We start from the raw sequence: 12,602 nt of genomic DNA on the forward strand, positions 1-12,602 counted from the left end.
GGTAGTGTAAGGTTGCATCAAGAATCGAGGGGGGGGGGGGGGGGGGGGGTTGTAAACACAAACTTTTCTTATTTCATATTTTGTAAATTTATTTTTTTTTTTAATTTATATACACTTTCAATACAAAATTATCCGTTCACAACGTAAAATATTTGAGAATACAGTTGACTTTTTGACTGAGAATAACAAAATGCAAATGTAGGGACACAGAATCAGAGCTGGACAATCAAAAAAATTATGGTTTACGTATATTATACTGATAATTCTTAATAAATATGTTTATATTTGGATATTACAATATGTTCAGATTTAAATGATGTAACAATTACTAGCCCTCTAAATGGTCGTGATCCATCATTTTAAAAATCATGTTGCACTAGACCTTCAACATGAACATAAACATTTATTTTTTTCTACATTGGACTATAAAAAATAGATCAAGAATTTCCAACAACTGATATGATTTAGCAACCCTCGAACTACAATGTTCATTCGCCTTAATGCTTTGTGTAATACTGTTCTTGGGATAGCTTAATTTTTATATTGTCATCAAAACAGCAATTAGCATGGAGAGACAGATAATAGGTAAAATGTCTTCGGAATTGTCAAAAATTTATCTTAATAATAGAAGTAATTAAACAAAATCCGTGTTATAAAAATCGTAAGTCATTAACAAAAATATCCTCCAACTTTCATTGCATTTGAACATTATTTTGTGAATAAAAAACAAACTGTATATTTATTTTCTCGAATCAGAATCAGGCAGTTTTTAGTATTTTACGAAATTCGAGTGTATAAGACGTCATTTGAATTGCCATTTTTCATTTCAAATTTAATTGACTTAATTTTCCGAATTTAGATTGAGAAAAAATCTGTTTAAAAATGCATATTTTTTTCAGAAAATGCACCTAATTAATTCCCTGCTTTTAGTGAAAACTATCACTGCAGAAACAAAATATGTTTTTCAATGAAGGGCAAGTTGGACTTGGATAGCCTCCGAAAAGTTGTTTTCCCAGTTTATTTTGTCCAAATGTTAAGAATCGAAAGCGAAAGTACATTGCAAATGGCGGGTTCTACAGGGGTCTCGTTTTTATACATGTCATGCTTTCAATAACAGCCTTTCAGAGACCATTCATGTCCAACTCGCCCTTCAATGATAAACATATATTATTTCTGCAATGATGGTTTTCACAAAAAGGACAGAATTAAGCAGGTGCACTTCTTTATATATGCACATTTTCTTATACAATTTTTCTCAAAAAATATCTTTTTTTAAAATATTTGTTTTCAAGTGATACTTTCTATCTATTAATCAATGATATATTTATAAACTGTAAGCATTTTGACTTTATACCACACATAGTTTTGGAGCTATTGTAAAAATAATTTTTTAGACATGTTGACCTTTGACGAGACCTTAAGAAAAGTTCTAATTCCAATTTATTTAAATTAGCTAGAACTGTTTAGTCATCGCGCAATCTACAATGAAAACCATAATTGTGATTTGCACTTAATTTTTACTAGATATACTTAACTTTTCAGGTTTGTTCAAATACGAAGGAAAATATCAGTGTAGCATAATATAAAAACTGGTGTTTCCAAATCCTGAATATTTATCTTTTTTTTTTATCTTTTCAGAGAATTTTCAGAAACTAAAGCAAACAAAGTACATTTACGATGATACTTCTTAAAATCTTTTGTTCCATGAAGAAGCGTTTGTCAATGCAAGTTGAGCATACAGAAAAAAAAACATTTATAAAATATGAAGATGAAGACATGGATATTCTTCGTGGTTTTATTTCTAAGGGACGTTTTTCAGGTATGTATTAGGATGTTATTAGTATATGGAATTAATGTAAACAGTTACATGTACTGTATATTCGTTTGGATGTTTTCTTGAATCTACATTCAAATACAATTCGGTTGTTTGCAAAAAAATATTGAATTTATAAAATAAAAAAGTATTAACAAATAAACCATGTTAATTGTGGGAAAATACATATGAAGTAAGCCAAGTCTACTAGCTCAAATACCATTTGGTGACGCATTTTCTTAGTACTCATAGATAATTTGTATGTTAAGTATGCCTTCAATTCCAGTCAATAAATGAATCAAGTTAAAATGATTATATCAAATTATATATATTATGTACATATATAAGGAAATATAGAAATTCGTTGATAAAAAACCCCTTTTACGTTCCTTTGCGACATTTGTAATTATCTGCAGTTTTCAGAGAGTCCTTGTTGTCATCATCTTGACAAAGTCCTTTTTAAAACTGTTTTAATCTCAGTGGCAAAATCTATTTTAAAATGAATTTCTTTGCGAAAACAGGCGAAAAAAATTCCTTGCGGTGATTAGGAGTTCCTAATTAGAATTTGCTTTGTGTTACAAAATAAATTTAACTTCTGCTCCATTTATTATGATATACTGTATGATGCATTACTAATCGAACGACTCTCGTATTACCACTCTTCGAAATGCAGATTCTGTCATTGTTTTTCTGTCGTTGTAATTTTATATTATCATTGATTTTCTCATGAAATATGAAATATTTTGATTGATTTCCGTGTTGACTAATGCATAGCATATTTTGCATATACCAACACTATAAATGAATGTCACTGTGAACTGAAAGATTACAGGAGATTATGACGTGTCAGTGAAGTTACTGGAGTACAATAGAGACCAGGACTGTAAGTGTGATTGGACATTATGGGGATGTGGCGAGTGTGACGTTTATTTTCAAGTTTGTCTACAACCTTTGCTACCAATACCAAAGTAAATCTTTATCTAGAATATATTCAAAATTAAAGAATATATGATATTTAAAATAAAAGAATATATGATATACCTATTTATATAGAAAATGTCTATGTGATGTCTGTATGCACGATGAAATGTGGGTTGTAATACAGATAAAATGTTGACTGAAAAAATTGAATTACGCAATTTTTTTTATTAAATATAATTTATCAGATTTATGTTTTTCCTTTAGACAAATGTGCTATGGAAATGATGAAAACCAGAGAGTTGATAACACACATCACTTTTTATTTTCTGACGCTTTGAGAGGCGCTGATTTGTACACATGGAGGAACATCAAAGGGCAGGTATATGTTCTATATAATATTTATATAATATGATTTATTAAAAACATATTATAAATGATATAGGGTCAAGCATGTTATTTTTCTTTTTACCATTTTTTGCGCACAGCCCTCATTTAGTATACCAGTTTATGTCTACGACTATAGTACTGTCGGTGACAATAATGATTTTGGAGTGACAGGTTACGTGTACAGAGGGAATACAACTACAGGATTGACAGTTACGACAACACCCGGAAGTAAAAACCTAACGTGAGAAACAATCAAATCATGTTACACTCTTGGTTTCGAAACTAAGTTTTAAATGTTGAAAGGGAGTAAATCTTTCAGATTCAAAAGAGTTCTTTTTAATTTTTCTGTAATATTGATTTATGATATAAGAATCGTTTTAATCGTGATATTAGTCAAGAAATTTTGTTCTAAAAAAAAAGAGATTAACTTGAATAATTCCCTTGAAATCTAGTAAAACTTTAAATATTAACTCATGTTTAATAGTTCTTGTTTCCGTTATCTAGGATCAAATTACAACTGATAATTTCTTGCTCGACAAATTATATTGGTCAACAGTGTGAGCAGGAAACAACAATGAGTTATAAAAGGACATCAATAACTAAAACAACAACTACAGGAGAAGCAACAAATACACAAACAAAAGCAACAATTCCGACAACCACTACAGCAACAACAACCATGAAGCCAACAACAACAAAAACCATGAAGCAAACAACAACAACGACCACAACAACAACAACTTTGAAGCCAACAGCAACAACGACCACAACAACAACTATGAAACCTACAACAACAACAACTACAGCAACAACAACCATGAAACCAACAACAACTACTTCCACAACAATTACAACCATGAAACCAACAAGAACAGCTACCATAGCAACAACAACCATGAAACCAACAACAACAACTACCACAGCAAGAACAACCATGAAACCAACAACAACAACTACCACAGCAACAATAACCATGAAACCAAAAACAACTACTTCCACAACAATAACAACCATGAAACCAACAACAACTACTACCACAGCAACAACATCCATGAAGCCAACAACAACTACTTCCACAACAATAACAACCATGAAACCAACAACAACTACTACCACAGCAACAACATCCATGAAGCCAACAACAACAACTACCACAGCAACAATAACCATGAAACCAACAAGAACAGCTACCACAGCAACAATAACCATGAAACCAAAAACAACTACTTCCACAACAATAACAACCATGAAACGAACAACAACTACTACCACAGCAACAACATCCATGAAGCCAACAACAACTACTTCCACAACAATAACAACCATGAAACCAAAAACAACTACTTCCACAATAACAACAACCTTGAAACCAACAACAACAACTACCACAGCAACAACAACCATGAAACCAACAAGAACAGCTACCATAGCAACAACAACCATGAAACCAACAACAACAACTACCACAGCAAGAACAACCATGAACCAACAACAACTACCACAGCAACAATAACCAAGAAACCAACAACAACAACTACCATAGCAACAACAACCATGAAACCAACAACAACAACTACCACAGCAAGAACAACCATGAAACCAACAACAACAACTACCACAACAATAACCATGAAACCAACAACAACTACTTCCACAACAATAACAACCATGAAACCAACAACAACTACTACCACAGCAACAACAACCATGAAACCAACAACAACAACTACCACAGCAAGAACAACCATGAAACCAACAACAACAACTACCACAGCAAGAACAACCATGAAACCAACAACAACAACTACCACAACAATAACCATGAAACCAACAACTACTTCCCCAACAACAACAACCATGAAACCAACAACAACAACTACCACAGCAAGAATAACCATGAAACCAACGACAACAACTACCACAACAATAACCATGAAACCAACAACAACTACTTCCCCAACAACAACAACCATGAAACCAACAACAACAACTACCACAGCAAGAACAACCATGAAACCAACAACAACTACTACCACAGCAACAACATCCATGAAACCAACAACAACTACTTCCACAACAACAACAACCATGAAACCAATAACAACTACCACAGCAAGAACAACCATGAAACCAACAACAACAACTACCACAGCAACAATAACCATGAAACCAACAACAACTACCACAACAATGACAGCCATGAAACCACCAACAACAACAACCACAGCAAGAACAACCATGAAACCAACAACAGCTACTACCACAGCAACAACAACCATGAAACCAACAAGAACAGCTACCATAGCAACAAAAACCATGAAACCAACAACAACAACTACCACAGCAACAATAACCATGAAACCAACAACAACCACTTCCCCAACAACAACAACCATGAAACCAACAACAACAACTACCACAGCAAGAATAACCATGAAACCAACGACAACTACAACCACAGCAACAACATCCATGAAACCAACAACAACAACTACCACAGCAACAATAACCATGAAACCAACAACAACTACCACAACACAGAAAACAACACCTACAACAACCATTACCACTTCGCCAACATTAACAACCACTTCACCAACAAGAATTAGACAAACAACAACCATATTTTCAACAACTTCATCAAAATCAACCATATCAACAACCTCCAATAGGATAACAAGAAATACCTCGCCAACAACAATTAATAACCCATTAATGCTTCCTTCACAACACAAAACACTAACATCAAGTTCAACCACGACATCATCAATTAGCAAACAAGCTAACCGACCTTGGAGCTATGGCAATATCAATATAATTATGTTTTTCCTCTCTTTGAATTAAAATTATGTCTTTATGATGTTTGGTTTAAAATGAAAATTATGTGAAATAATTATAAAAGTACGCATGAATATATAATGGAGATAACGAACAGTATTCACGACCAAAATTCCATTTAAAAATATAAAACAGGAGCAGAGCAAACACTGACCTCTGAAGCATCAGAAGTAAGATCAGATGCGATGGAGGAGTGAGCATCCCCTGCTAACCGGTCACACCCGCACTGTACTCCTTGTCGCCATGATCGGGAAATAATAGGGGGAAAATAGTAGTCAATTCAGTGTATAAATAATGGACTAATAATTAGTATGAAAGCATTTGACTTAAGCGAGACTGCTGATATTCTTTTTTCACCAACTTGTTTTTCAAGAATTTTCCTCCTTTTAGAATTTTTTCATACGCAGCGCATGCTCTTGCTGAGATATATATACTCCGTATGCAGGTGATGAAGGTATATTGTTGCATAGATAAGGGAAGTAGAAAAGTTAAAGTCATCACATTTATCATAGAGCTTGTTGTAAGATTACCATTTACGTCTTTTTCAAGTAAAATATCCATATATGAAAGAAATTTGTCAGACTCTGTGGTATCTGATATCTCAAGCTCATAAGGATATGTCAAATCGACATAAGAATGAAAATTACCATTGTTAATTGATAATACGTCGCTGATATGTCTAAACGTTGAGTTGAAGGCGACAGCAAGTACTTTCTTCTTTCCTTGCATAATCTGCTTCATATGAATACAAAAATAGGGATGCTATTAAATTTGGTTTGTAATACAACTTCATGCACTGGAGGTACGTTTGATATTTATAGATAAATTGATTTTCTTGCAATCATGGAACAGCTGAAGGAAATTTCTTGTTGTCTTGTTTTTTAAGTAAAGAAAAAGCAACAATCATATACTGTGCATATTTTGTTTTATTTTCCACGATTAAAGCATATTATGCGTCATCAGAGAGGAACTTTAGGGATTTATTTTACCAACCGTGGTGCTTAACGTCAATATTGGGCTTTTATTCGGCTACAAGTGTAATCGCCACGTCGTGTTCGCTTTTAATACAAGTGGGAGATCATGCGTATACAATCTTCACATTCACATCAGAACTGAATGAAACCCATTGCTCGATTTTGGGTTATAAAGTTGCCAACTAAACGTATACGTTACTGCTTCTGTTTCTCACACACGTATAATTATCATGCTTAATTTGTCAGTTTGTTCACCTCTAGCCTTAGGTAGCCAGGATTTTTTAAGACTTTCTTGCGAAACAACCTCATAAATCCACCCCTCTGACCTCTAAAAAGTCCAACATTTTCTCCAATCGAGCATCTGTGGGACAAATTTGATAGAAGGATTTAACATCGTCGAAATATTTTTTTTCACAACAAACTAAGATTAGCCTTTTCCGAAGGGTTAACTAATATATCAATGTGAGAAAAGTAAATTTACTAAAAACTTCATGCAGAGGAGAATGAAAGGTATTTTTTGTATTGTTTTGATGAACTTCTGAGTTTGATTATCGTCCGCTTTCTCGATATCAAATGTGTAAACGTCACATTCCATTTGTTTTTTAGTACTTTGACTGAACTTTTTTTAACTGAAAGATATGAAATTATGTCGATCAAAACTCTTCTGCGAAATATTATTTTATTCTATGGTGAAAATATAAAAGTCTTCAACCAAAGCAAAAAAAAATATTCTATTATCATTTTGTTTTCTTTCGTGGTAAACAAGTTCTAAGTTCAAGTTCTAACAGCTCTTAAAAATATCATATATTGTATAACCTTTGACTAAAAGGACTTCATTATATTAGTTTTAAACAGTATTTGAAAATTCTATTCTTGATGCATTTTTTCACATATACACATGTACAGGGTCTAATGTTGACTGCCATTCTGAAAACAAATATTGATAACATTATTTACATATCATTTTTTCGACGCAATAATCATTTTCTTAATGAAGACAAAGAATGGTGGCGCATGTATGATGTTGACAATAAAAATTTACATCTTCCTGACCATTACAGCTAATTATTTGCACCTTTTTTGTTTTCAGGAATCTGGTTCTGACTGCTCTCAGTTTTTAAGGTTAAATCAGATGCATGTATTTTGATCTTCCTTTCTGTTCAAGATCTTCACATTATATTTATATAAGAGGAGACAGATACTAATTTATTTTATTATTTATTTAATATTTTACATAAATCAGAGATTAAACAAATCTTTTTTCTCTTTCAATGTTAAAAATAATTTAACACAGATATAGACCAATTAATATAAAACATTCTCTAGATATAAATATGTTCATTGTACCTATCAAGATCTTACGACTCCCCCACTGAGTATCTCAAGTACATGTATTCTTTAGGTACATCATACTTCTGTTTTATCTCGGCTAAGTGTTTGCAATGTTAACTGTGAAGATCAAAAATCAAGAACACCATTAAACCTCTTTATCCTATAGATATTCAAGACTCCTTTACAATTGTTCTGTGGAATAATACTGGCAAATAAAAAAAAAAAATTTTATAATAAAACTAATAAAGCATGAAAAGGTGAAAAAAAAATTACTTTATAAATACATTAACATAAAGTGTATTTTCAAGTACAAATTATGATATCCTAGCTTGTAGCAAACATCACAAACCTTTTGCAACATACAAATCATTTATCTTTTCGTTTCCACTAGATCAGAGGTAGTAAAAACGGAAAGACGAAGTGCTTTATTTGGTACTTGGGTATATGAGTTGCGGATTCTTAGAAAAAGACAATTATGAAAAGAAAGTTGACAAATTTCAAAAGTCAGTCGTCAGTAACATCAAATCGCACGTACAGTTTTTTACACTGTTAACAACCATGCATTCCTCATGAAAATATAAGTAAAAAAACCTTCAATAAGAAATATGTTGTCAAGCTGATCAATACATAGAGCCCACGGAGGCTGTGACCATCAACAGGGGATGCTTACTCCTCCTAGGCACCTGATCCCACCAGGGATTCGTGTTTATATAGTTGTACTGTTTGTATTTGTACTATAAATTTTGAAATCGATTACTTGTACTTTCGTAATCTCCATTCGTCCTATTTTATTCAATTCGACTAGATCTTTGAAGTCAACCATTGTATTTCCATTTTCTCGAAATTTGTCTTTCATAGGATATGAACTTTTTAGCAAAGTATTGTGAACATGTTGAACTTGTCTTAACTACGTTTATATATTTAGTATTTATAGGAAAGTAATCTTTAACTCCAAATTAATAAATCTTAAACTTTTTCTTTGCATGAAGCCTAGAAGTTTATTGAAATTGATGAATGAACTTGAGCTCAGTCCTCTTTACCGCAGTTTGCGGAGTTTTTGTATGAAGACATCTAGAGTACAGCGTTTTATATAGGATTATATGATACATTCATATCTTTAAAAATCTTTCTAGTATATAGCAAAGCCATTATTAAAGTTTTGTGAAGAGACTTACATGCTCTTTTTTAATCAACGACTGACCTTTACAATTTAAACAGAGAACAACTCCAATTTCTATCGAATGTTAAATTATTTTTTCTTAAAACTCCATTAGTCATATTAATGAAGAAGTCCCCTCAGCCACTGGAGATTCAGATTTGGTAAAATGTTGTTTCTTGTAAGATTGTCAGGGCCACAACAGAAGAAAGAATTTAAATTATTTAAGTAAAAGTCTTGCTTGTTTCTTTATTTTGTTTTACGCCCATCTTGACAATTTTTTCACTCATATGGAAACACCACCACTTGCCTTTGGAGGTCTGCAAAGAAAGAGGGCGTATAAGGCGTGGACAATCCTCCGCTCTGAGAAAAAATGTCAATTTTTCAAAGTTCACAGAAAAGTAATCAAATATCAGTAAAGTAAAAGATGAAACAGGTGTCTCCAATATAGGATTATTATTTTATCTCTTTGCTTAAAGGGATTTTAGAAACTAATGCAAACAAAGTATAGTACAAGACCAGACATGAAAATCCTTTTCAGAGTTTAGAACTGCTTGAAGAAGAGGAAAAAAAAGATATTATTCAAATGAATAATTCGATGTTTGTCGTGATTTTCTTACTTTGGAATGTTCCTCAGGTAAATATTAGAAATTTTAGTATATAAAATGATTTTATAAATGTAGACTTCTTTGGGATATTTTCTCGATTAAGCCATAAATGTATACAATATCAGATTCCTTTGCCAAATGTCATGGACAAAATTCATCTGAAGTAATTGAGCAATGAAGTCTACGAGTCCGAAACAGTGTAAATGATATATCTTAACTAAACTGTGAAATCAATCAAGATTTTATTCGAGTAGCACACTTCGAGTTATTTTACATAGTCCGTGTAGCTATCTATAAAATAATTGTTGTTCTAAAGGTTTTTAATTTTGTGCCCGGGTGGAGGATGTCTAGAGAAGAAAAATAAGCTCTGCATGCATACATTGAAACATCTTCATATTTTTATTGTCAATTGACAAGAAGATGAATGAGTAATACCTACTCAATATGTGCTCTTTTCTGAAATGAAGAATTATTGTTGGTTAGGGTTAAGCACATTAATTTAAAAATATTTATAAAATTGTGATCTCTTTTAAAGCAAACTATTTTTGAGTTATTTGTTTTAAATTGATGTTTTATTTGAACAATGAAACACAAATAGAAATAATGAACATTATTTAAGCTCAAAAGTTTATTAAACAATACAGAATAGAAGCAAAACAAACACGGAGCTCCAGAATATCAGAGGTGGGATCAGGTGTCATGGATCATCAATTATCACTTATTATGATTAAAATTCCATCAGATATTTAGCCTTGTATGCTAAATATAGGCTTATTTTCTGAATATAAATTATAGATATAATTTGGACTATTATCAACAGAATATGATATTAATCAAAATTATCAAAGAATGCTGTATACAGTGTTATATTTGCCCCGTGTTATTTTCACCATTTTATACCTGTTTACAAATTTGCCTCGTTTTAAATTTGCCTACTCCCAGGTCTGTTTAAGAATTTATACTGTGTTCTTTGAATTCGCCCTGTTATAAATTCGCCGACTTGTGACAAGGGTGAAAGGAGCGAATATAAAACGGGGGTGAAAATATCTTTCGCTGTATACAGTATTTAATAACATCCATTTTATTTCACAATGTATTCATTTTTATTTTCCTCATACATATGTATTACAAACAGCTTAAACTCTTTGATTTTACGTAGCAGATCTTTGAGGCTCTCTTTATTACCCTTTGATTTCAATTAAAATCATGTATATATCAAAAGAATGGATGGACTTCACTGGCTAGAAAAAAATCCGTAAATTTAGGTTTCATAAAATTTTGATTTTTTTTTCTATCATATTAACCCCAGAAATCTTAACTGTGTCTTCATGGTACAGAAGGGAATTTAAAACGCTCTTTTCTGGGTAAACTTAATAAATATCGAAGATATGGTGCCTGACGATTTCTTGATTATCAATAAATAATCATGGTCACGCGTTTTTCGTCGTCTGAATATATAGTCAGTGCATGTTTGTCGGCTGTTCTTAAGAAAACTGTAGTTGTATACATGTATTGAACAAAATAATGTCATATTAAAAAGTGCCGACAAACGTGCGCTCAAAATTAATTTAACAAAAAAACATGTTCAAAATAAACTTCTCGCTTTCATTGTTATGACTGCGATCGACCTGTTAAATATTACAATTCACCACGTGATGTCCACTTGCGAAGTGTAAAAACTCGTCAAAACAGTTACATTGTATTCTTCTACCTGACCTCGTTCTGAATCACGTCTCTGAGCGTGTTTGGTTGCTGTTTTCAGAATTTAGCGAATTAAATTTTGTTATAATTTTGTTTGTCATAAAACTTATTGAATAATTTTATATTGACATCGCTGTAATATGCTAAACACGTATTCGAAGTTTTGGAGAGAAATATGTCAGCAATGACGCCGATCGATAGCCCCTCCTCCAATAAACATTGATTATGTGACCTAAAAACCACTCCGAGTACATGTCAAATTTTGAATGACGACACAAGTATCGTTGCTTCAATTTTGATACATGGCAACAGGGCACTGATTTTGTTCAAATGTTCCACCTAATATAACCAAGTATACGTAGCTCTTTCCATTGCTTGTAACATATTTTGGATTCGCTTCATTAACAGCTTAGTAGACGAGCCGCAAAAAGATCCAAAATAGGACATTAAGTCAACCGATTCTTTAACTTAATCTTCTAATTTATTTAAATGCTGAACAATTATAGTTCTCCGCTGATCTAAAGAACGAGGGCGCTTTTGATTGGCATTCGGCAGGAATCTGGGCGTAATTGAAAAGTGAAAACTTTATCGAGATGTCACATGAAATTTTAACATTCTTTTTATTTATCGGGTTCTTGCATTTGTGCAACAGAAAGGAAAATACTTTCACTAAATTGAGCTTTGAATTGCTAAAAACTAACTTGAAAGTTGGCCAGAGCAGACATTTGGTACAAAATGGTACATTTTTAAACACGTTTTCCTAATTTTTTTCTATCTCTGGGTCTTCTCTCTATAATTTTGAAACGTTATTTGTGTGTATTTTGATTCAATGGAAGGGATACACTTTTTAAAAAAATAAATTGAAGACCCAG

At 32.3% G+C, this 12,602-nt stretch overlaps 1 protein-coding gene and 1 long non-coding RNA gene across 2 annotated transcripts; both read left to right on the forward strand.

Moving 5' to 3' along the window:
• Window positions 1-2,656: 2,656 nt before the first annotated feature.
• LOC134236331 (uncharacterized) lies at window positions 2,657-3,354 on the forward strand. The gene is made up of 3 exons (XR_009985594.1): window positions 2,657-2,781; window positions 2,999-3,113; window positions 3,220-3,354. It is a non-coding gene; the product is annotated as an uncharacterized LOC134236331 (long non-coding RNA).
• A 26-nt stretch (window positions 3,355-3,380) lies between these two features.
• Window positions 3,381-5,965, forward strand: LOC134236328 (mucin-2-like). The gene is made up of 2 exons (XM_062718498.1): window positions 3,381-3,394; window positions 3,739-5,965. The coding sequence occupies exons 1-2, from the start codon at window positions 3,381-3,383 to the stop codon at window positions 5,963-5,965; spliced, it is 2,241 nt and encodes a 746-aa protein (XP_062574482.1).
• Window positions 5,966-12,602: the final 6,637 nt, after the last annotated feature.

The sequence above is a fragment of the Saccostrea cucullata genome, unplaced genomic scaffold, assembly GCF_032062105.1.
Source record: "Saccostrea cucullata isolate Sc308-1 unplaced genomic scaffold, CSIRO_AGI_Scuc_v1 ctg3411, whole genome shotgun sequence".
Lineage (NCBI taxonomy): Eukaryota > Metazoa > Mollusca > Bivalvia > Ostreida > Ostreidae > Saccostrea > Saccostrea cuccullata.